This window comes from Xiphophorus couchianus, chromosome 4, assembly GCF_001444195.1.
Source record: "Xiphophorus couchianus chromosome 4, X_couchianus-1.0, whole genome shotgun sequence".
Classification (NCBI taxonomy): Eukaryota; Metazoa; Chordata; class Actinopteri; order Cyprinodontiformes; family Poeciliidae; genus Xiphophorus; species Xiphophorus couchianus.
Window position 1 is genome coordinate 25,077,062 of NC_040231.1, and position 25,060 is coordinate 25,102,121.

Below are 25,060 nucleotides of genomic sequence, written 5' to 3' on the forward strand. Positions count from 1 at the left end.
TTCTCTATTTTCTTTTCTTTTTTTTTTTTTAGTTTGTTGTTTCAGTGGATTATGTGGTAAATCCATTAGAAAGGGGGGGAAAAAACCCCGAAATATTTTTGATAATTGTTCTTTAAACCGCTTTACTTTGAAAATAAAATCGAGAGAACTTGCCTTCATTCCGTCTGGCTTGATTACTGGCTATGCGCAGCAGCACGTTTGCTTGTGCTCGAGCGTTTTTGTGTGTTTGTGTGTGTGTGTGTGTGTGTGTCCTTGAGTGTTTGTGCACGCGCGCGCGCGTGTGTGCATGTGTCTACGTCCGAAAAAGACTTGCAGGGGAGTGGAGAGTGGAGTAATTCCAGCTCTCTTAGAACCAACTTCTCTGCACGGAACCCGTCCGGTAGTTTGGCACCGGAGCGCCCGGACGTCTCTGCGGTGTCCCGGGACAGTGGCAAAGAAGTTGCGGCGTCCGGCGACTTTTAGGAACCGGATTTCCAGGGCTGTGAGGATTTGTTTAAGGAGTGAAGGAGGAGAGCTTTTTTATTTATTTATTTTTATTTTTTTTGCAACTCAATGCAAAGCTCTAGAAAACTTTGGGTGCTTGTTTCTGAAGGTGTTTGTTACTGATGTAAACTGATGCTGTCTGACTATGTTTTGCGGACTGTGCGCTAGATCACCGGAGAGTTGGAGAGTTGAAGGTTTTGTCGGGCGGCTGGCGAAAGTTTTGGCTTAATTGGATCGGCGACAGCAGTTGACTGTGCAGTGACTGTGTGAGAGCCTTCTTCGGAAAGCCGACGATGTTCAGCGTCTGAGTTGAACTTTCGGATGCTGCAGGAGAGCAGGGAAACCGCGACCACCGGCTGCGCAAGTGGTGCGCACCGGCTGCGCAAGTGGTGCGCACCGTGCTCCAACTCCCAGTCTTTGGAAGCAAACGTAAATCGATGCGGCATCCCCAGAGAGGCGGACGGGACCGACGGGACTCATCCAAAACTGTCTAGGTTTGTCGTATGTTCAAGTCGAAACGCTCCGGTCTTGTTCGGCGACTCTGGAGAAGCCGTCTGGTCACCGAGAGCGACGGGCGGGATGGAGGCAGACGAGGCGAGGCGGGACGGCACGGTCACTCGGGAAGGCTCCACAGACACGAGCAGAGGTCGGTGACACGCAGTGACGCGGCGCCGGGACTCTCCGCAGAGGCTGGAGACATGACGGAGACCATTGAGAGGGACGAAGAGGAGCAATCCGACGACGACCGGGGTGTCATGTGCGTCGCGGGGCGCAGGAGCCCCTTGCCGGAGCAGGAGGGCGACGGGAGGACTGTGACGTGCTGTTTGTTTGGGGAGTGGGATCTTAGACCACGGAGCTCCTACTGGGCCCTGAGGAAAGACGCGGGGATCCCCTGCCAGTGCGCACCCAGGCGCACCGGGCTAGAGGAGGACTTAGCGAGTACCGCTCACGCTTTTTTGAAAAGACTCAAAGACAGATCTCTTGATGCTCTGGTGAAGGCTGTGGAGACCAAAGGAGGGGTGCCAGGCGAGTGCGTCGCCGTGCCGAGAACCGAGCTGCGGCTCGGCGGACACCACGTCTCCCCCCAGTATCTGTTGTGTCGGCTGTTTCGCTGGAGCGACCTGCCGCTGTCAGCCCGACTCAAAGCGCTGTGCCACTGCCAGAGCTTCGGCTCCGGAGACGGCGCAAAGGTGTGCTGCAACCCCTATCACTACAGCCGGCTGTGCGGGCCAGGTGAGGAGGACACCAAAACTGGGGGAGGTGTATTCACATGGTGGGGGCAGGGGAGAGGGGGTAAGTGGATCAAAAAGACAGGTTGCAAATGATCAAACAGCAGCAAACATATTCGGGCATCACGGATCAGAGAGGTCTCCGTGAGTCGCCCCGCAGGTGCAATTCTAGGTGGAGGTCCTGGTTAAAAAAAAAAAAAGAAAATAAAGTTGATTGTGAAAGGGGTTTCACAAATTTAATTATACTTTAATCCACTTGAAGACTGATGATGACTCAGAGTACAAACGATTGCATGAATTAAATGGGTATTTCCAACAAATGAGCTTTGTTTGCCTGCGGCCTGCAGGAGTTATTGTTTGAAGTGTCAGTCAAGAGAGAAAAATAATAATAATAATAATCGAGTTATTGCCAGCGAATGTTTCTAAAGGGTTTTAATCCAATCATGTTGTTGATTTAAAAAAAGAAAAAAGTCAGAAGTTACACTTTCTCTTATGTTTTATTGCTTTTCGTATAATAATAATAATAATAAAAACAACTTTTAATCTCTCAGCTTTTACTTGGGCTCCTCTGGACATCCCAAACACATTTCTAAACTACTTTTTTCCCTTTTCCTTTTTTTTTTTTTGACAAACTTTGCCTCCTTCCTACACAGTCCCAGCGCTCGCTCTCAGGTTGCACTTCGGCTCTTTTTGCTTTGACAAGGAGGTCCTCCTCTTGTTATTTAGGTGAAGGAGTGCCGATAATATACAGTTTGCATAGCCCTGGCGCCAGACTGACTCGCTGGGTATCTGACAGACTGAGGACTCCAGCAATTACTGGCTCTGCTCTTAAAGGGGCCGCAGCCACAAACCCAGGTCCACTTTGTACTGAAGGGACTCTCCCAGCAACAGCAGCTATTTTACTTATGATTTCCGAGCTTCCTTTGAGAGAGTCTGAATGGTATAAAAATGTTAGCTGTGCTGTAGTAAAAGAGATAAATGCAGGAAAAGCACAGCAATAAAGGCGATGAATCTTGTCTGGTTAAAAACAATAAGACATATAACAGATTTTGATGTTTAATAGGAAAAAACAAATAGAATATGAAAGACTTGCTTTTAGCATATGGGGTTAAAGACATAAAACTCAGCTGGCTACCTTAGTCACTTTCAAGTACCACAATCTTGAAAATGTGTAAGCTGGTGATGGTCGTTTGGTCCTTTGCAGTTCAGGTTGTTTTGCACAACAGATCATTTAAAGTAATTTTCTATACTGTGATCTTTGCCTGCTGTTTGGAAGTGCAGTCATATGATTCCAGTAAGTCGTACCTACCAGCATTTCACAAGGGTCGACACGGGCCTAAACGGGAATTTGAACCCTAATAAGTTGGAATCGAATGTAGTGCAATTGTAATATGCAATAATCATATACAAACAAATTAAATTATTGATGAGATATGAACATTTTATGGCAATTCATCCATTATTCATGGACCAAAAATACACTCCTCTGCCTTGGTTTAAGTATGGGCCCTAAACGTTCTTTACGCATATTGAAGTAGAAAGAAATGAAAGTAAGTAAGTAGGAATGTAGTAAGGATGTGAATCGGCAAAGGGGCAAACTGACCTGCAGTCTTTAAAATGTTGGACTTTTCAGTTTGCTGTGGCATATCATGAAAGCAAAAGAAAAACGAAGAAGAAGCTGAAAAAAAAAAATCCTAGCTGTTGGTTCCGCTTGATTTGTTGGAGGATATTGTTTATTTGTGCGTTTTAGTTTTGTTCTCAGTATCTCAGCTGATGATACTGTAGTGTTTGAAGTTGAGAAATACAGGGGGCACAAAAGTCCCTAAAAGCCCTGATAGAGAGTGTGAAAGTACGGTTTTCCACCAAGCAAAACAAGAAAATCTAATATGGCCGCCTTTGAGATAAAGCTCAGTAAAAGCTGCAGTAATAAGTTGTCATAGCTTAAAAAAAACTTTCACACAAACAGCATTATACTACTTTATCTAGTGAACATGTTTCTGTAGTGCTTTGAGGCACTTAAAGCTGAAATGTATGTTGTTATTAACTTACATTGCTAATAGCAGTTAGCTTGGTTGCTAAGATTATTTGTCTAGAAGCAGTCATCCAAGTCCAGAAGCGTATTTGCTCTATTGAATCTGGTTCAGTTCAGTTTGTGCTGGGAGCTTTACTAATTTTCCTTCATATATTTCTCTTTTGAATAGTTTGCTTAAGAAAAAGATCAGTGTGCTTGAATTGCTCGTGTTTTTTGTGTAAGTGCTCATTAGCTCTTCTTCACAGTTCACTTCTTTGCTTCAGCTATCCAAATAATTAAACCGAAATTTCCTTTAAGTACCACTAAATATTCAAGTTATACACAATTTCACCGCTGAAATGGTTGGGCAGCTGCACTGCTGACCTCTTCTTCACCGTAAATGAATACATTTTTACTTCTATTTTACAGTGTCTGTGTACCATAACTCCGTTTTTTGTTGTGCTTTCAGAATCACCTCCTCCTCCATATTCTCAGTCCCGTTCAGATGAACACAAGCTACTGGGTAAGTTTGGTGAAAATGGCCTACCACACAGCAAACTGGTGAACTAGCAGCAACGTGTTGTCACCGCCATATTTGTAGTGTGGAAACACGGATTACTGTTGAAAAGCTGCTGCCGTTGAAAGTGACACCCAGTTATTAAGAGGAGAGACGGTTTGAGCAAGAATAGTGTGCTCTCCGGGAAACTCTCGGTGCAATCCCACAGAGGGATAACTTAAAATATGTAAATTAGCTCAATGTTTGGGAATCTGTGATATCTTACCACACATACCTGCATTGTTTCTTAATTTATTTTCGTCACTGCAGACAAAAAAAAATCTATTTCCAGGGGAGCGTTTACCTCCTGGCACTTTTTTCCTCTTAAAAATGTTACAGGAAAGAAAAATAATGTGGATCTCATGTTTCTTTTGTGTTTTTTTTTGTAAACACAACAGACTCAGCTCTGTCTTACACTGAAACTGCAGCCCCCCTCCTTCCCAGTCCGCCCCACATTATGCCAAGAGACTACACAGGTGAGTCACCTGCATTTTTTTCCCCCACAGAAGTATTTAGACGCATTTGGTCAGAGGGGATGTTTTTGATGCCAAAAGTTACATCTTTGCAGAGGTTTTCCTCACAGTGCGGCAAAGAAAAGTTTCTGTTGTGTTGCAGAAGGCAGACACACACACTCATTAATGCAAACGTACATAACATGCCCCCTTCCTGGATGTTTGCACAAGGGTGTAAATTATATTTACTGGCGTTATCGTGTTGTGCTCCCCCCCCCATTCTTCAAAGGCTGCGGGGACAACCCAAAAGGCCCACTGCATAAAGCTCCTATTGTGAGAGTGGCATGGAGGGCTTGGTGGGGGTCTGGGGGTCTCACTATCTAGATGCCGCAGCAGTGTAGCATTTCTCTCTCTCTCTCCTTCCTCGTCTATGCTTTCTCCACGGCAAAATATTTCACCGGGACGAAGCTGCAACAAGATCCCCGTGCATACTCCCAATCCCTTTTGCCTCTCTAGCCACCCATCCCCCCCTTTCCCTCTTTCTTCCCTCAAATCCCTTCATTCCTCTCTGCAATTGAGCAGTGGAAAGAGGCTGGCACTTTGGGGGCGGGATGAGAGGGGGGAGCCGAGCCGCTCTGATGAGGCGGCGGTGTAGAGTTTTGTGTGCAAGAGTATATGTGGAAAGAAGATGGGTGGGTGGGTGGGTGGGTAGCTGAGGACTGAGTTGGGACAGGAAACAGCCCCCTCTAGATGATGAAACTGGAGCTTTATTTGTTTACTTGCTGGGGTCGGGTGGAGAGGTCCTTGTAGCGTTAGAAGAAACCCACAAACCCACTCAATCAAGCCTCCCTGGGCTCACTTGTGGACGGTGTTGAAAGGTGAATGGGCACCTAGAAAGCCTGCGCAGTGTCGTCACGGCATGGCGCGGCTAGGCATAGAAGTTCATACGTCAAAAGTTGATTTTTTTCTGCATCAACAGTTTTGTTGGGGGTGTTTCTGCATGAAAAATACATTGAGATTCAACGCCTCTAATAAGATGTACATTTTTAAGTTTTAACTTAAATGTTGTACAGTCTGGACAAGTTTTAAATCACTCCCAATTTATTTATGGTTTCCTTTTAAGCAGCAATGCGTTCTAAAAGTGGCCATGACTAAGTGTCCTCTAAACTTTAGAAGTTTTTTTATTTTTTATTTTTACCTGTAGATGTCTGTGGGAGCTTGTAGCGCAGAGCATCCATGAACACAGAAGAAGTGAACTAAATGACTATCTGCCGAAAATGAACTGTGTGCACATGGTGTGTCTTTAAGAGTTAGGACAAATAGTCATGCAAAAGCTTGAAACAGGACCTGAGCGTTGCATCATTCTTCAGCTGATCTTGCAAAAGTTTCAGCTACTACGTCTTGGTGAATCACGTTGTTAATGCTAAAGTCATATTTGTTTTTAAAAGTTAGTTGAAATATTGGGTTATTTTCCACATATCTAGCTAAATAAATGTAAGATGTTTGTCTGTTGCTTGCTGCTGGTAGTAAAGAACCAAAATACATAATTTAAAATCTACTTTTTTCTAGACTGATCGTGCAAAGCGAGCGATATTACTGGTTTATCCATTGAGTTTTTCCACTTTGCCAGTTCATAATGTCTTTTCACACCCATGCATTGCCTTTGAACTTTAGTTTCATAAGAATGAACAAACCATTTCATTATGTCCATGGAGCCAAGGTGTTTTTATAAGCTTATTTTTTTGTTGTACTTAAGTATTTTTATGACCTATCAAGAAGGAAATAGTTTGAATTTTTTTGCATATTTTCTTCTGAGGACTTTATCTTCCATCCAATTCAGATTCATTTGGATTTCCATTTGGGCCATTAAACTCTTTTGAAATTCGGAAGATTGTGACTAAACAAAACAAATCTTCTGTTTGTGGAGGCTGTGTTTTGGAGTAATTTAACCACATTTTCTTACAGCAGACCATTGCAGCTCATAAAAATGTCTTAGTATCACTTGGTTGTTAGAACTGATATGAAATGTCCGACTGGTGGGTGCAAATTTACACATAGTCATCATAAGTTGTGGATAAAGTGACTAAAACCACAAAAGTAGCGTGAAATGACCAGAACCCGTTAACGCTAAATTGTAAAGGGCTTGTACTTGTGTAGCGCTTTATCAAGTTCAGAGGACTCCAAAGTGCTTTAGACTATGTTCAGTCATTCACACACACATTCACACACACATTCACACGCTGATGGTAGCAAGCTACGGGATTGTAGGCACAGTTGTCCTGCGGCTGCCTGACAGAAGCGACTGCAACAACAACATAAAATTGAGCAACAATTTAAGACATTCAGTCTTAAACAGCCTCACCTTGTTGATGTCCGAGGCACGTTTAAATAAAAAAGGAAAAGTGGGAATACACTGAAAGCAGCCCTAAATCTGTACCGTCAAAATGAACAAGTCCAGCATCAGATTGTGATTTTAAGATTTCTTCAAATGGATTAGTAGGAAAAGGCACAACCCCACCAGGATGTTGAATTTAAAATGGCTATAAATTATGTTTTAGACAAGACATGGTGCTTGTATTACGTCTGTCTCTGCGTGTGGGGGTGCGTGTGTGTGTCTGTGTGTGTGTATGTGTGGTCTTTGAACCGCTGACCCCCACACCAGAATACTGGAGCCGAGAACCAGAAATCAAGCCAAGAGTGTAAGTAGGAGCGAGACTTAGGTAAACAGAGGGAGCCAAGAAATCTGCATGTGTCTTTTGTTGTTCCCTTTGACAGGCTGTATGAATCTTATTAGGAGCCAGAGCCGGTCAAATAACAGGAAATACACTGAACGCGCAGCACAAACCAACATGCATGGAAGAGATGACTGTCGCTATTTTAACAAAAGCCTTAATCTCAGACAGATGCTTCGAGAGAGTTACTGAATCTTTTATTGTGGAGGTAATCCTCATGTGTGTCACCTTAAGTCTCCGATATTTTCTTAGAACAAAAACAAGCTCTGAATAAGCGCTGTGGCACCTCGGCATCAGTTTTATACCTTTAAAATCAGCCAGCTTAGCCTTAAAAAGAGGCACAGCAGGGTGTGGCTCCTACATACCTTTGCCCTTGCCTCCTTTATCGTTCGATCAGTTAGCATTCCCTTTATGCCACAGGCCTGCTATGACAAGGGAAAAATTGGAAGTTTAGTATGTTCATATCTGCGTGCGACTCCCAGCAAAATGCGTGATTCAGCTGCTTATTTTCAGTTTGTGTGAGTATGTGTGTTTGTGTGACGGGGGAGAGACGGCGAGGAATTTCTGTGTGACACGGTGATAAGATCGTCTGTGTGTGCTCACATAGGGGCCCTATCCTAACAAAACCCTCACACACACTCTCACACACGTTCTCTCATCACGCAATGAGCTGGGTGGGATGAATGGAGGAGCTTTTTTACCTTCACGGTGGACGTCTAGGCGAGAGCCACTTGTCTTCTGGGCGTTGGGCTGTGTTTAAAAAGGCTTCTGTTGCCGCTTCTCAAATTACAATGCCTGTCTCCCGTATTTAAATTTAGTGTCTCTTTTGATGTGGTATGCAAATTACTGAAATGAGGGATGAAAATGGTTGGACTCACAATAATCTCAAGCATTGCTCATGAAATCGTTCCATTTGGCACGACTGCTGGTGAGAAAGGTGAATATGGTTCATAGCAAATGCCAAATGTTATGTCAAAAAGAAAATAAAACTCATGTATGATGTTTAGTGCAGTGGCTCACATTAATCAGAGAATAATGAAGTGTCATAAATAAACCATTTCCATTACTACTGTAATTTATTATTAGTAGGTTTGACATGTTAAATTCATCTGATACTAAATCAAGATAACTTTTTTCCTCTTTGATGTAAAATTGAGCCCAACTTTCTCAATATAAGTGCCACATAAATGCACATCCATCCATCCATTCATTATCTAACATGTTTATCCTTGTGGAGTATCAATTAGGCTAGTCATTTACCCTTCTTTTGCATGAAGATATACAAGACAAGGTGAAAAGTATGTTTTGTTGGCGATACTCTAAATATTAGGCATTTCACTAACAAGTTTACAGCTTGAGGTTGTGTAAAAAAGTAGTTTATTATCGCCTTTATCACCTCCTTCTAAGTGTAAGTCAGCCATGTTGGCTGTTGAAGTTGGAACTTGTGAGCAGGATTGTGATTAGATAAGTCACTTGGAATGTGAGGTGATGCCTGTGTATAGTTATGATAAGTAAATGGTACAGAAATAACTCCCTGGAACACATTATTTACTTCTATGTAAGAAGATTTACTTGTTCTGCCACCTATATCAGTGTATAATCTATTTCACTGCTCTGTATACATGGACAAACACTGGATTCATTGTAATATTACCATTACACAAGGAAATATAAAGCATAGCAAGTTTCTAAGCAAGACAACATCCTTACTGGATTGGAGCAAGTGGGAAATAGGATTCAGCTTTGTTGTTTTATTGTACATAGTGTTACTATAAACAATCTATTGGTTTTTTATCTCCATTTATAAACATAAAAAGATTTATTTTATGTTATTGAGGTATTTTTTTAAACTTCTGAAGTTGTTTTTTTGCTGTTGCATTTAGCAAAGTTTCGATCACAAGGTGGTAGCCTAAAAGTCCTCTGTGTTTAGTGCTTCCAGTGCGTCAAATCCAGTGGAACCAATCCACAAAATGCTGCACTTGCATCCGTATCCGGCCAAAAAACCCACAGGTTTCTGTGTGGAGTTCCTCAGAAATATCTTATTAAGACCTTAAAGAAAGACCGGACTCGATTTTCTTCCTTTAACTAGTTCAGTGTTAGCTATGTCCTATGTATGCAGCGTTTTTTGCCCGTTGGTTGCATTTATTGACATAATACAAGTTAAATGACTCAGGCAAAGGTTTGTAGACTTTAAAGCACACTGTCAAGTTAAAATTTGGAGAGGTTTCTTTTATATGTTGTGGAGTCAGCCTTGGCCGTGATCCACTTTGAAATATAAAATTAACATTTTTGGGCCATCCTTCTGTCTAATGATCCAATCCACGTGTTGAAGAAATGAAAAATAATATTTACAACACTGTATTTATGAGTGTAGAATAACATCACATTTTAAATATTTTAATTACCTTGCACAGGCTACAGATGTAAACAGAAATAAATCATTGCATCTACATGGGATGAGTTTTTCAAAGCGGTCTACAACCTAAAAGAGAAATGTGAAGTCTGACATCTTCCCCCCTGTCCTCATAAGCTTCAGACTGATCCACCTTCAGGTTTGCCATCAGGTTTGGGTTGTTCAACATGTGGAAACAAGTAAAGCTATGATACTTAGAGGACATTAGTGTGGCCTGGATGAACCGAGGTGAGGCTGGAGCGCTGCTCCCAGTCTGCCCTCGGTAATCATATTTTGGGGGCTTGTTTGCTTTAGCAGAGCGAGGTATCAGCCAAACATCCTGTCTCGAAGCCCTGTCTGCACTCACTGCAGCATTAACCCCATGAATTGGGCCTTTGACTGATGTGGCACGGCCCAGGAATGTTGGGAAATGGGGAAGGTGGGATTAGGAGTGGGGCCTTGAAGTGAAAGAGGTGTGGTAGGGAGGTACCTGGGGGTCTGACTCTGGAGAGTGACATCAGATATATGTATGAACATACTGCATTAACTCTTAAGAAACACACTAAACTGCACTGACATTCCTGGTTGAGGGCGGGTTTGGGAGTTTGACTGAAGCTGAGCTGTGCTCAAGAGTTTGGTTCAGTAAGTGTGAAGCTCTCCGGGTCAGTGAAGGTGAACGTAGTTAAACAAGGTTCTGTAAATTATCTACTGAGGCTTGTGATTTTAAAAAAAATGGCTGACAGAACTTTAAGACACATTAAAGGAAATCTGATTAAAGAGTAATTCAGGATCGTAGGACGTAGAAGGGAATCAACGTGTTAGTGTTTCCAGGGAGAATCGTTTGTCGATGAACCTCCAAACTGTTTTCTGGCAGGCGTACAACACTTGGTCTTATGCCTGACTGAGACACATTAGGCTATGGAATTTAACAACAAGCACTGGCCCATTAACCATTTGCCATTTCCTCAAATATTTTCCATCACTGTACTTTTACTCTAAAGGAAGGACAAACACAACCGAGGATGCGCCACACAAGTTGCTCCAAAATCAGCAATGCCGCATTTTCCACACCAACAGTTATATACAGTATATACCACCAAACACCAAGATTTTGATTTTATCAGCATGGTAAAAAGGTTAACTATGCTAACCTTTTAATAGTTGTGCTTAGGCACTGCCAACACTTTATCAAAGCCCTGTTCGCATTCCTGTATGAGGGAATTTGGCAACACATGATTTTTTTCTGCTGCGTTTCCCTTCACATCCAGAAAACATTACTTTTTACAGTTTCCAAAGTGAAGTTTATTTTCAAATATCCTTTTTTAATTTGTTCGTGTGAACCTAACACCCTCTTCCACACATGTCCACTGTGTTCTAGCTTGCTAGGAAACATAATAACAGTTTTAAGAGATACTCAACTTTCTTTTTACGTCTTGCCAGATTTGATCTATTAAATATCAATTTTGAGAATAATATTGTGAACTGTTAAGTGGAAAACAAGAAGCAAATCCTTGGGGAAACTCGTTAACTACGCTCTGCGTCTTCCCCTACTACTTATTTTTCTAATATGAAGATCCTCAGATGAAGTGTGTGAAACGTCCGATGATTTTGAGACAAATCACATAATTTAGTCATTCATTTTTGCTACCCGATCGTAAAGAACTCAGTACTCAAGACTAAAATGGTTGTTATTGTCCTCAAGTCTAAAAATACTTCAATTCGGGTTTGGATTCAAATTTTTCTGAGAGACGAAGAAGGCGAAGGTGGACATAAGTGTTTGCTTTAGATTTAACATTATAAATGTAAAATCATGCATTTATAAGGTTAATATTTTAATTACCTCATTCTAATTATTTTGGCATGTGTATCCACATTCTCCCCCTGGAGTTGCACTTTCTGGTAAATGTTAACATTGTAAAAGACTGTTTTAAATGCAATGCTTGGTCACATTCACACTGTGCATGACAATAAGGCATTTTGCTGCCACTTTATTGGGTACACTTGTTTATTGCTTCATTCCACAAGCGGTGAACTCGCCAAACGCATGACAGCAACTCAGTGTATTTAGGCATCAAATTCGGGTAAACAAAACCAGTTCAAGTTCAATTCCAGGACTAGAACAGGAAAGAAAATGGATTTAGGAGACTGTTTACATCGGTTGGTTGTTGGTACCAGACGGACTGGTCTGAGGATTTTACAAAATATTGATCTACTAGGATATTCACACACAACCATCTTGGGTTTTCAGAAAATGGTCCAAAACAGAGAAAATATTCGGTGAGCAACAGTTGTGTGGATAATTAGTTTGTTAACGTCAGAGGTCAGAGAAGAATGGGGAGACTCGTTGGAGGTTGAAACACAACAGTGACACAAATAACTTGCTTCAGCCAAGGCACGTGGAATGTCAACCTTCAGCAAACAACACAAACCTTGGAGCAGAAGACCAGCAAACACAGGCTAAAATTCACAATTTAGTCAATAACAATCTGGGAAAATGTTGCATGGTTTGATGAGTCTTGATTTCAGGTCAGAAGATCAGAATCAGGCATAAGAAACAAGGAAGAATTGAGGCGTCCTACAATAACCCCAACGGTTCTGGTTGGTGGCGGTGGTGTGATGGTCTGGGGTATATTTAGCTCCTAAGTACCAGTTGAGCATAATTTAACATGTTGCTTACCATTTTCATAAGCACAGTGTACCACAGTCAATGATCCATAAAAGGTCATTTCTTTTTTTGTGCTTCCTTTTTCTTAGCTTCCTTTACTTGTGACAATACTGCTCTCATTACTGGATAAACATTAAAATAAACATTCAAATCGATCCATAGATGGCAGCATCCGTTGTTACTTCTGCGAACGCAGCGCTGCTGTGTGACGTTGAAGTTCTTCTGCGCTTGTGGGTCACTTTGGCGTCGTAAACTGCTCAAACAGAAGTCTCACTGTGGTCTAATTCAATCAGTCGTATGAATGACCATGAAAAATAAATGGGTTTAAGCAAGAAATTGAAATTGAGCATCAAGTCATGCTATGTGATTGACGCCTAAGGCCTGGATCAAGAAGGGCTACAACTGTGACATTAACAAAAAATTGATAGAATAAGCCTTAATCATGTTTAATTTACCTACCTCATCATGCCACTGATCAGGTTAGTTTATCATTTCCAAATTTCTCTGGCAACCATTGAATGGGTTGGGGTGGTGTCATCATTCTCTAAATTGAGTCACTTAAGTCATTTGGCTATTGGAGAGATTTACACAGATAAATCTCATGTCTTTTTCTTGTACCTCTGGAAGTAACCACGATGTTTAAAGTGTGAGATCTTTCAAACTGGATGGTAAATCAAGTGCCGTTCAGTCACAGCTCGGTCACCTTTCTACAAGTTTGAACGTGATGAACAGTTTGCGTGACAAAGAGGTCTTATCTGTTTCTTATTGCAAATGTTTTATTGCAGTCACAGTGTTGAGTATGGTTGATTTTAACAAGGACAAACATATCCACAGACTTCTGCAGCCTTAGATGTCCAATCAGAGAGCGAACAGAGGAGAGGTTGCAGCGTCATCACTGATTATGATGGGAGCTTAGTCAATGTTCTTCTCTCCTTTACCTTTAGATGCTATACAATTCTTACAATAGGAAGAAGAACGGATAGAAAGTAAATAAGCTTCTCTCTATTTTGCTCTGCTGTCTACAGTTGTTCTGAAAGCAAAAAATATGCCAAAATGTGGGCCGGCACAAGCGTTAATACATGTGGTTCCGATTTTTCCAGCACTGAAAACAGAGCACGAATGTTATTCGGTCAAACACAGTGAGATTGCAATCAGAACTTCCCCAGAAATGTGATAATGCTACCCACTCAGACAAGACGCCAGCATTATCAGATTCCTTTACATCAATGAAAAGCAGGGCAAGTCAGAGGAAGAGGAGTATGGTACTATTGCTATTTGATTTCTTGTGTTTTTGCCTCTACTACTACTCTAATACTGTAAAATGTGAATGGATCAAGCCATTTGAAGTTGTAATGCCGATTAAATTTTATAGCATTTATCTCCATTGAGGAAAACAGATTTAGTTGCATTTCACCCTAATACTTCCATCGCACTATTGCGTGTCTGTTCAATGGCATAGGAAGACACGATGTCCTACAGGAATCAGCGTTCACAGCATCAACTCACTATGCATCTATCTCTGTTTTCACAGTCTGATCATGACTTTTGGGACAAAGTTTATGAATACTGCAGCTTATGCAAACACATGTAGTCTGATTAGACGCTACTAGGACTTCTATAATGCAGCAGGTATCCAATAATAATATTACTTCACCCTCTACACAGTGTCAATGCATCACTTACCTCGGCATGCTGGATACCTAAAACTCAAAATGAAACTCACAAGATGGCCAACCATCTGATTCACTGGTCTAATTATTATTAGAACATGTGACATTTCTGGTGATCCTTCAGTATGGAAAAATAACTAAAACGTGACAGTGACATCTCAGCAAAAATATTATTATAAAGGCAGAAAAAAAAACCCAGAAGAAATTCCACACATTTGATCCTAGCGGAAGGACACCATTCAAAGTTGGAGCACATTGAAACCGACGCGCTTGCTTCAAAGTCGTGACAGCGTTCGATGTTTCACCGAGCCCCCCCTTTATTTTATTTTCAATACATCGGAAGATGGGAAACGCTGTGACAGCAGCCCGAGATCAAAAAAGAAAAACAGGCTTTTATTGTTAATTCACAGCAGGAAATACAACATTCAGCACACTCTGTGTTTGTCTTGTACTGACCTATTTATTGCCATGTTCTCTTATTTAAGTCCAGTTTTCTATTAGTTTGACCTGTTTTCGTTTTATTTCTTCTGATCAGCACATTTGCCTTAAGAAGCACAGAATATTTATTGCTGCTGTCAGCTGCCCACTCTCCTTTGCTGCCTTCGCCTCTCTTGTCCTCCCTCTTTATGTCTCTGTGAGGCGCATTTCTCCTCCCTCTCCCTGGGTCCATGTTGTCAGGCAATCACCATTTAAAATAAGGTTTAAATTACAGGACTGGCTGTGGCTTTCCCTCAGAGTTTTTGCCAACTCGCAATTTGGCTTTTAATGGAAGCCTGCCATGCTGCAGAACCTAAAGATTCTTTGCAGATGTCGACAGACTCTGAGTTTATAAACCCCCCTAGCCTCCTGCTCCCCCCCCAAAAAATCTATGAATGCAGCAAAGCATTTGAGCAAAAAGGTTAATGACCTTTTTATCACCGCTTCGGAACTTATTCGTCTAAAAAGCACATTAACAGTTTTTAGTCCTCTTAAAGACATCTCAAAAGGTCAAATGTTTGCTTTAGGGCCGGGTTGTAAAAACATGTTTAAAAGTTCGTTCTGACCTGCGTCTCCTGGAGTCTCCTGGCGTTGCGCCTTGCGTCTTTCAGTCCGCGCTCGTGCACCGCCGGATCGTTTATCCAAATAACGTTTGCGGAGGAATTTCATAATTCGTCATTCACAGCGGAACAAATGCATGTAGTCCACCAATAAATGAGTGTAATTATGTTGTGAGGAGTGAAGGCCATATAGTGGGACCACGTGAGGCTCAATGAGAGACTTGTCAACTTGACCCTTGTGACTCTCGGAGCGGGGGGGAGGAAGTGTTGAGGAAAAGGGCCTGTCCAGGAATGTGTTGGGAGGGGAGACTTGTCAACTAGCAGGCTCTCCCCTAGTCTCAGTCAGCAATTGGGTCTCTACAAATCATCCTTCTTACACTTTTGTTGCACAAAATCAATACTACATGCGTAGATTCTCCGCATGCACCTTAAGAACTGCTGATTCTCAACAGGAACAGACATGTCTCTGGATTAAATGTGTAGGCGTCCCATGTTTAGCATGTTTGCATATGCAACAGAAGAACAAATGACAAGAGTTTGCAGAATTAATCTCCAAAGTACCACCTGACTTTGGATGTGATGGATGTCGATAAACATGACATGACAGCAGGGTTGTCAAGGATGCAGTTGTGCATGCGTTCAAGCCGCGGCATTCCTTCAGGGCGAGTTGTTTGAAGTCGCAGCAGAAACGCAGGAAGCTTGTCACTTTCTCTCTTCCTTCTGGAGGAGCTTTCTGCTTCTAAGATCTGCCCAGGAATTTCACAGCGACTTTCCCTGCAGCTCGGCCGCCTTCCAGGCTCAGGGAACTCGTCCGACTCGCCGTGTATTTCTGAGCGCAGAAACGTCATTAGTTGCATTCTGTTCCATTACTAGGCCCACTTTGCAATGAAAAGCAAGAGAGTGGAGTGGGGGGGCGGCGGGGAAGCAAGCGTGCAAGAATGTGCGTGTGTGTTGGTGCGTGTGAGAGCCTGGGTTGTGCTCGACTGTAAAGGCCTCGTCTGGCGATAAGGCAGCTCGCTGATGGCAGAGATAGTCGAGACGCCAGCTTAAATGTGGCTTGCTGGTTTGAAGTTGCCCTCTAATGATAGTTGTCTCAAACAACACAGAATCTACCATTTCTCTCCAGGCAGAGGAGAGTTTTTCTCTCTCCCTTTTTCGTTATGTTTTTTCTACTCTTTGAGTTTTCCACAGCAAACGCGACGACATTGGATGATAACAAAACATCCCGACTCCTGACAATGGTCAGTGGCTAAATCCTATCCTTCGCTCCTGTACCCCCCCATCTCCCTCGCACGCCCCTTCTTTCTCCCCCTCTCCCACTTCTTTCAGCGCAGTGGAAGAGTCTAATAACTGGAGGGGAATCTAATCCTTGGCACTGGATGAAAGACGAGGGTCTCCCTCCCTCCCTCTCTTTCTCACAGTCTCTTTCTCTCTTCATTTTTTCCGTGGATGCTGGTTATGCTTGGCAGGTTCTCTCTCCCTCTTTCACCCGGTCCACCTCTTCTTTTTTTTTCTCCCTTTTTCCCCCTCCTCTTTTTCTCCTGTTTTCCTCCCAGACTCTCTACCTCTATTGGTTGGTGACATGATGAAGAAATTCAGATAGAAAACTGCAGGTCAAATAAATGAGTAAGTTCAACGTTTAGTTTTCAAAATTCAAAATATTTGACCACATGTGTCAAACTCGAGGTGTGAGGGCCAGATGCGGCACGCCATAGATTCTTATGTGGGCCTCTAAACTTTAGCAGGACACCTAAATAGAACAATTGTGTTTATCACTCAAATTAAATCGGTTTTTGTATCATTGTGAAATGATTAATACTAATTAATTTAAATAAGAATGCAGATATAGATGTTTAATAATATTCTAAGAGTTTGTTAATGAGCTTCATCAGTACATTCTGGCACAAACGTTTTTTAAGAACATTAATGATCATGATAAGGCCAAAAATGAAAATGAGTTTGACACTGTTGTAGATGGATCTCACATCACTGAGTGTAGAAATAAATACATACATAAATCCTTTTGAAGATTAACCGTGTTGACATGATTTCAAAACCTCCGTCCGTCAGGGATTGCTGCTTTAATAAGACCTTATGATGAGGTGCCAGTGAGAAAGTCGGAGAAAACCAAGTTTTCTTCAGCCGGATTTAGTGTTAAGTAGCCTTCCCCCCTCCCACACCTGTTGCTGAGAGCGCTCAGTCAACTGCTTGTAGACAAGGAAATATTTCTCAACAGGCACAAAGTACATTTTCTAGAAATATTTTTGGTCACGGAAAACACCCACCCTTATTTATGCAGTTGTTGCTCAATGGAACAACAGTATAATGCAGTATTTTCACTTCAACCTATTAGAGGCGATAGTGGGCTGCTCACTGAGAAGAGGAGAAGGAAAATTAAGTATTTTCCTACTCGGAAGTGAGTTCATGAGTTTTGTTGTCCTGCAGGCTGACCAGATGGTTAAAAAAAATGCTGTAAGCATGTTTACCTTTAAACCACTATCATATGTATCTGATTTTCAATCTATAAATTTGTAAAAAAAATAAATAAATAATAATATATATATATATATATATTATATATATATATATATATATATATATATATATATATATATATATATATATATATATATATATATATATTGGCTTTTGAATTAGTTGAACTGTAGATATAATTTTATACAGACATGGGCGACCCTGAGCCAATAAGTGTTCATTCACAAAGCAATTGGGTTAAATTATATAATCTGTGGACCGTTGTAAAGTAGACTGTGACCGATCTAAATAGTTCATATGGTTGTGTATTTTTTATATTCTATCATCAGCAACATACAAGAACGTATTCACCGATATGTAAAAAAAGAAAAACGTGTATTACAAATTTTGATTTGCGTTACATAAACCCGTGTTTGCCTTGGAGACTTCATGCTGCATTAACCAAGTTGAATTTCTCATAACTCAAATGTTTTTCTTTGAGTTATTGAACAAAATTGCTTATAATTAAAAACAAAACTTGCTTAACGATCAAAGTTTTAACCCAAACTGTATTTAATGTCTTTTGTACTCTTCCAAATGACAAATAAGACTTTTTTATTACTTAAACTGCATTGTACCATTAGTTTTACATACAGTAGACAGTTTTTTAGGTCATTTCGCCTGAGCAGCACGTAGCCCTTAGATGTGGAACCAGAGCTCCACAAGTACCATGATACTCTCTGGATCACATCTTCTCATCTTCATGTCCCATCCTCGTGTTGTTTTCTTGGTCTCAGTATACCACAGACTCTTTAAATTGAGACAGAACTCATCATTGTAGGTAATAGCAGTGGAGTGTTATATATAGAGCGCAGAGATTACCCTGTTGTTATTTTGGAAGCACTGCCTGCATCGTACTCAATTAAAATGTTGTGGAAAACGGGACTCACCACTGACTCCTGTGGGAAGCTCAACCCATGCCGACTTTGGTCTTATTAAAACCACATAAAACTGGAAGACGCAGTCTCTTAATGCTTTGAATTAACCGTGAATTAAATAAAAAAAAGACCATTTTGTAAAGCTAACCTCTTTTCATTTTCAGTTTTTGCACACAGTAGAAAAATGCTACAGCAACTATTTTTACTCTGCCTGTTCATTCGTGATCCTTGTGGAAGAAATGTGAGGAAATCAAGGAGGAAAGGTGAGCGTTCGCGATGTTTGAAGTCCAGATTTTAAGTGTCTGCGTGGAACCGGCAGGAGACTGACTGTCTGTCTTGTGAACTTCGGATGCTAGCGTCTCTAACCTCTAAAGTCTTCTCAGTCCTTTTAAGTAGATGACTGTTGTTCAGTGTTATAGTCATTTTATATATTTAATTAACCCTATTTGTTTGTGTGAAGCCGGTGTGAAGCGCAGTGGACGCCTCAGTGAGATTGGCACTAAGAGACAGCGATTTTGAAGTGAAATAACAAAGGCTACTTATCTAATTGGTAAACAGAGCTCTTAAATAGTGGTCGGCCTAAGTGCTTGCAGGACGCTGTAATTGCTGCCAGCCCTGTTGTGCAGATGCAGGCGTGCATGCTCACAGCACAGTCACCCACGGCTTTCTTTTTTTCTTTTTTTTCCCCCTCTCCTCTCCCCTCTGCCCCGGCCCCACCTCGACTTCCTCCACTCAAACATAAATACGCTGATAACCTCAGGTCTGAACCCCTCTTTAAAAATTCCATTGAAGAAGTCGCTTGCCCCTCCCGCCTGCTGTTCCTCTCTCTCTCCCTCGCCGTTCTCACACGAGCTTGTCATACCTTTAGTTGGATGATAGCCAGGCTGAGCGTGATGACACTGAGGCCGGTGCCAGAAACATTAAGCATGTCTTGCTGTTCTTCTGGGGTTGTCAAACACTGATGCACATCATGATTTAGAGCTTTGAACTTCTCACCGTAGAAGACCGAGGGAAGCTTTGTGCCCCTTTTAATTTCTTCATGCTTTTTTTTTTTTAAATGCAAAAGGTGTTTCCAAGCTCTTAAAGCTCATTTTAATACATTTCCAGGCTTTCTGAAAGGTTTCCTTTGGACTTGAATGCTTTTCTTAGATTCATTTCCTGTTCTATTGTGCTTAAAACATGATCAAAGTGAATGAAAATAGCAACCAGCGAACATCGAACAGGACCTGAGTGATGCATGTTTCTTCTTACCAAACAAAAACAAAATTATCCACCAAACTATCAATGGTTTCAAAAAAACTCTGAGAAACACAAGACTTCATTTATTTTTCGTTCGTGACTTTAATCCTGCAGCTTTGAAGTCCCAAATGGCTCCCTCACCTGAGGCACGGCATTTGCAAAACGAGATATTTAGCTTGTTATCGAGTCATAAACTGAAAAATTAGGTAAAAACTCTTGAATTGTTTCACATGTCAGGGTCTAATTGTTGACTTCCTGTTGAAGCATGCATCTTTAAAAAAAAAAAAAAAAGCTTTAAAAAATCAGTTTGTTCTCTGTTTTCTTTGGGCATTAATTTGATCATGAGCTCATAAAGTCTCCCTGTGTTTCCCCAGACATGTTTGTGTTGCCTTATTACAGGGAAGAGCGCGGCTTGTAAAAGTGTGTGTGAGTCCTTGTGTGTGTGTGTGGGGGTGGGTGTGGGTGTGTGAGAGAGCTGCTAGCTGAGCAGCCTGCTCTCTTGTTGGAGAGCTGTAAAACCTCCAGACTGCAGGAGTTGCCACCCTGGAATTCACTAATGACACACGTGGGCCTCAGATGAGAAGAGCAATTTTTTGCGCGGGGTGTTTGTGTGTTTGCACTGGTGCCGTTTGAATCAGAAGGCTCGGCCTGTACGAGAGTGTGTGTGCGTGGGGAAGGGGTGTGTGTGTGTGAGAGAGAGAGAGCGACCCCTTGTCTCCCAGCGATCACCCCCACAAGAGCCCCTACGTTTTACGCTCAGACCTGCTGAAACGAACCCAGTCCCATCTTGGTCCCGGTTTCACCTAAAAGCAGCGCGTTAATGAGAGAGCAGCCATCATCTGGCTCTTCGCGGGTGAAGAGGGGGTGTTATGTGAAAGGAATGGGGCCACAGGCACATGGGTCTTTAAATCCTCTGTGTCAATAGAGTCTCTGGAGCAAAATAATGGCATCACTCTGTGTGGGAGTTAATGTGAGCTGATAGCATGAGGGCCGGGGGGTCAGAGGTTCATGGGCTTATGCTAGGTTGACAGAGAGCTGAATGCTTTCGACCCCCCAACTTTCCTCTTCTGCCGCTCTAAATCTCCTCTTTTACCTCTGGACCCGAGGAAGGCTTGTGGAGGGTGATGGTGAGGGATGTCAGAGGAGGAGATGGGGGACGATGGAGGGGAAACCTGCTTTTTCAAATCGAGACAGACAGGTTACAAATTGAAGTGAAACGTTTGACTGAGCGCAAAAGAAAACCGCGTGTCTTTGACCTTCCAGGTCTCAGTTGGTCTGTTGTTCAAAATTTTGCCATATGGGTTTTGCAGAGGAGAAAGATCATTGGCCAAGACGGACCTAATTATGGCAATCAGTTTGTGGACTTTTGTGTTAAGTACACAAAAGTTTTTCTTGTTTCTAATAATAAGAAGAATCTCCCGAACCCTGCACACATACATACATTAGCCTATTAGAAAAAAGGCAGATCCTAATTTGGAACATAATTAATTAATCAAGATATAGTTAATTACATCTGAAGGAAAGGAAACTGCTGATGGAAAACAAACCTCAGGAAATTACCTGCTTTGAAAATGAATCAGTTGTTCTGCCCCCCGTTTTGTCGCCCCCTTAAGGTCATGATAAATACTGCAGATTGTAAGGACGTTTGAGATCTAGAAACTAGATTCATCATTGAATTACACAATATCTCAGTGTTGGAATGTCTGGAATGTGCAGATCTGGATTAGTATTGAAAATAAAAGTTTCAGTATGGAAATATTTTTGAATTTTCTGGCTTTATTACATGGTATTAAAAGTGATTTTAATATTGACATATATACAAACATGTTTTATGTCAAACCTAATAATCATCAATAGAGACAACAAATAAATACAAGGAAATTCAAAAATCTAAAGCTTAGATCCAACTGCAAACCTGTGGTTTTGCTACCAAACAGAGCATTGAAAAGACAGATTTTTATTTTTTGTTCACAAATTAGGTAAAGAATTTGCTTTAGCCTAATATAATAGGTTTGTTATGTGTTTTAAATATCTAAGTTAATATAAGAACAGCAAACATGGCTTTGCCATATTGTTGAAATCGAAGGTTACATCAGCAAGTCATGATTTCCACAAAGAGTAATTAGAAAGTAAAAAGCCAACTGGATTTAATTTCCCTTTGGGATCAATAAAGTATTTTTGAATTTTAGTTTTAAATTTGGATTTTGTGCTTTAATATTGTTAAAGAACAGCGACAGAAAAAATATGAAATTTTGAAAAGATGTGTATAAAGTTTGATTACGGCCAGGCTGGTAAAGACATTGCAGCGGATATGGCTTCATATTTAGGTTTCTATATATGACGTGATATAAAAAGCTGAGAACTATCAGCTCAGCCTCACTGGGAACCTGTGAAAGCTCTGTAGTGTGGCGTTTCTTTTTTTACATTAAAATGTTCATTTTAGAATCAATAATTTAGCAATTTTACATTTTTTAAATTTTGTCTGAGGGAAGGATTAGGAATTTATTTCGGTAAAACATCTACACAGAACTTAATTTTTTCAAGAATATATTCTTGCCTATTTGTTGTGTGAAATTAACAACTTATAAGATAAAAGCATGTTTTGATTTTATGTTTTTCTTCATGCTGCTTTTTGTTTAAATATTTTGATCCGTGGGCTCTGCTACCTTTAGAGAAGTGTCTCCACTTCAATGAATGAATGAATTAATGCAGAACTCGACATGCAGACAAAGTAATGAAATTCATTTGGGTTGCGGTGAACCAGCTCTACAAGCTGCAGGACACCGGCCCCTGAGAGCTGAATTTGGGGGCCACTGTTTTAAGTGACCTATATCTTTCACTCTTTATAACAAATGGGTTCTCGTATTCCTCACGATTCAAAACAAATAAGCAGAGTGTGTTACATTTTCTATATGCACACACACATGCACCAACTTTGCTACCGAAGCTTTGCCAGTGAAACCTCTGCTACAGTGATCTGCTGATGCCTATGTTCTCTCTCCCATCTCTGTTTTCCCGTCAGACACTGGTACCTCCATCGGCTCCTCCACCTACGGTGGACACCGCTCTCACTGGTGCAGCGTCGCCTACTGGGAGCAGCGGACCCGCGTCGGCCGCCTGTACCCGGCCTACGAGCCCTCACTCAATATCTTCTACGACCTACCTCAGGGCACGGGCCTCTGCCTCGGCCAGCTCCATGCCAACGCCTACCACAGCCGCCGCGAGGACCCGGGCAGCCACGCCGCATCGGACCCTTACCGGCACCACAGCCACGGAAGAGGTGGAAGATCGGGAGGGAACGGCGGCAGTGGTGGCGGCGGCAACGTACAACAGATTCGCAGTAAAATCGGTTTCGGCATCGTGCTGAGCCGCGAGGCCGATGGCGTGTGGGTCTACAACCGCAGCCAGCACCCGGTGTTCGTCCACTCGCCCACTCTGGACCTGCCGAGCGCTCGTGGGCTGAGCGTGAGGAGGGTGATGCCTGGTTTCTCCCTCAAGGTGTTTGACTATGAGTGTTCTAGCTGGATGACGGAGCACGGCGTGAAGCCAGAGACTCAGGAAGGGCCCTGGGACCCCCACAGCATCCGGATCAGTTTCGCTAAGGGTTGGGGCCCCTGCTACTCCAGACAGTTCATCACCTCCTGCCCCTGCTGGCTGGAGGTGCTGCTCAACACCCACAGATAGCACACCGACACACCCCGACTCACAGGAAGCCACCGGACTCACTACCCCAATTGTAATCTACCTAGATTTAATATAAATTTATATATTATATAAAATATATTTTACATGTAAATACTTGAGTCATTTTTACGATGCAATTATTTATGTTTAGTGTAATGTGTATATTGTCAACATACACTAAAATAAAAAGGAACAAGAATATGCACTTTGATTCTATATATGCATTACAGCCTTTCAGTGTCTTGTTTTTTCAAACCTAAACTGTAAAAGTTACAAACTTGGCTTATGTTCTCAATATTTTTCAATTCCATTAAAATATTTGCATCACACAAACACACACACACACACACAATGTCAATAAAGTATTTGTAATAAATGAATGCGTCTGTGGTGGTTCAAAAGTTTTAACTGGGCTAAAATATTATATTATATTATATTATATTATATTATATTATTGTTCAAAAACCTTGAGCCAAGCCTAAAACAACTGCTATGTTGTTATTATGAAGTGATAATTACCTCAGCTCATTTCACTGTTTCATATTATTTCAGTTAACTAATTGAAGGTCACAACCAAGTATCTAAAAGTTTTTATATTATTACTGAGTGGTTTTCTTCTCACATGTCAAAGAGTTATGTTTTACTTTTTTCCTCCAAAAGCAAACAATTTCAGACTAAAAAATTTGCAGATTTTGTAATAGATCACGTATTTCGATGTTATTTCCCTCTCACTTTGTAAATTTGAACTCCTGCTGTTGGATTAGGAAACACATCTGGCTGGAAGTGGTTGTCTCCCCCAACCCCCAGAAGCACTTTACATTGATTTAATGTAATTAAGGAAGAGAAAAAGTCCCAATCATGCCAGAGTTCAACAGAGAGACTCAATGCAAAACATCGGTGTGTCTGCACTTAACGTAGACTTTAAAAAAACTGAAATAAAAACACGTTTTGTTCTCAATTCCTTAGTTGAATCAATAAAGTAACTCAACTGACAGACAGAAAATTATACTGAAGTATTTAAGTGATTACCAAAGAGCCACTAAAAGAGCACTTCCCTTTCAGCTGATGGCTCTCTCAGGTCCTTGTTTCTGATTTTTACTGCATTTCTTTCTGATTTCTTAAAGAAACCACCTCGAGATACACCAGGCATTTTTTTCTGATGTGGACAGCTTTGTGAACTTGACACTTCTTTTTTTGTGCACTTACACACTTTCCTCATCCTTTTTTTCAGGCATGCACTGCACAATCTGCGAGCATCGTCAGAAATAGGGACTGGGCAGGAAACTACTATGAAAGCAATCAAAGGAGCAAAGAAAAACACAAAGACCACAGAGCCTGGAGAAATATTGATCATAAACACCTTAAAGTAATACAAGGAAGCTTGACTCTTAAGAAGCAAAGCATTAATAAATTATTATTGCCTGAAAGGCTTAAAACGAGGAGAAATGCAGCTTTGCATTTTTGTTCAACTTGGGACGAACACATCATGGCAATATT

At 41.4% G+C, this 25,060-nt stretch overlaps 1 protein-coding gene across 2 annotated transcripts; it reads left to right on the forward strand.

The window, feature by feature from the left end:
• The first annotated feature begins 278 nt into the window (after positions 1 to 278).
• Positions 279 to 23,939, forward strand: LOC114143577 (mothers against decapentaplegic homolog 6-like). 2 transcript variants are annotated; one of them, XM_028015735.1, is made up of 4 exons: positions 281 to 1,716; positions 4,193 to 4,246; positions 4,678 to 4,755; positions 22,902 to 23,939. In XM_028015735.1, the coding sequence occupies exons 1-4, from the start codon at positions 987 to 989 to the stop codon at positions 23,561 to 23,563; spliced, it is 1,524 nt and encodes a 507-aa protein (XP_027871536.1). In that variant the 5' UTR covers positions 281 to 986; the 3' UTR covers positions 23,564 to 23,939. The 2 variants fall into 2 exon arrangements, with proteins under 2 accessions (XP_027871537.1, XP_027871536.1); XM_028015736.1 differs by lacking the exon at positions 4,678 to 4,755 and having other exon boundaries at positions 279 to 1,716.
• Positions 23,940 to 25,060: the final 1,121 nt, after the last annotated feature.

Coding starts and splice junctions, on each gene's coding strand:
- LOC114143577 (XM_028015735.1), top strand. CDS start 987: ATGTTCAAGTCGAAACGCTCCGGTCTTGTTCGGCGACTCTGGAGAAGC. Junction 4,247..4,677: donor AGATGAACACAAGCTACTGG/GTAAGTTTGGTG, acceptor TAAACACAACAG/ACTCAGCTCTGTCTTACACT. Junction 4,756..22,901: donor TATGCCAAGAGACTACACAG/GTGAGTCACCTG, acceptor TTTTCCCGTCAG/ACACTGGTACCTCCATCGGC.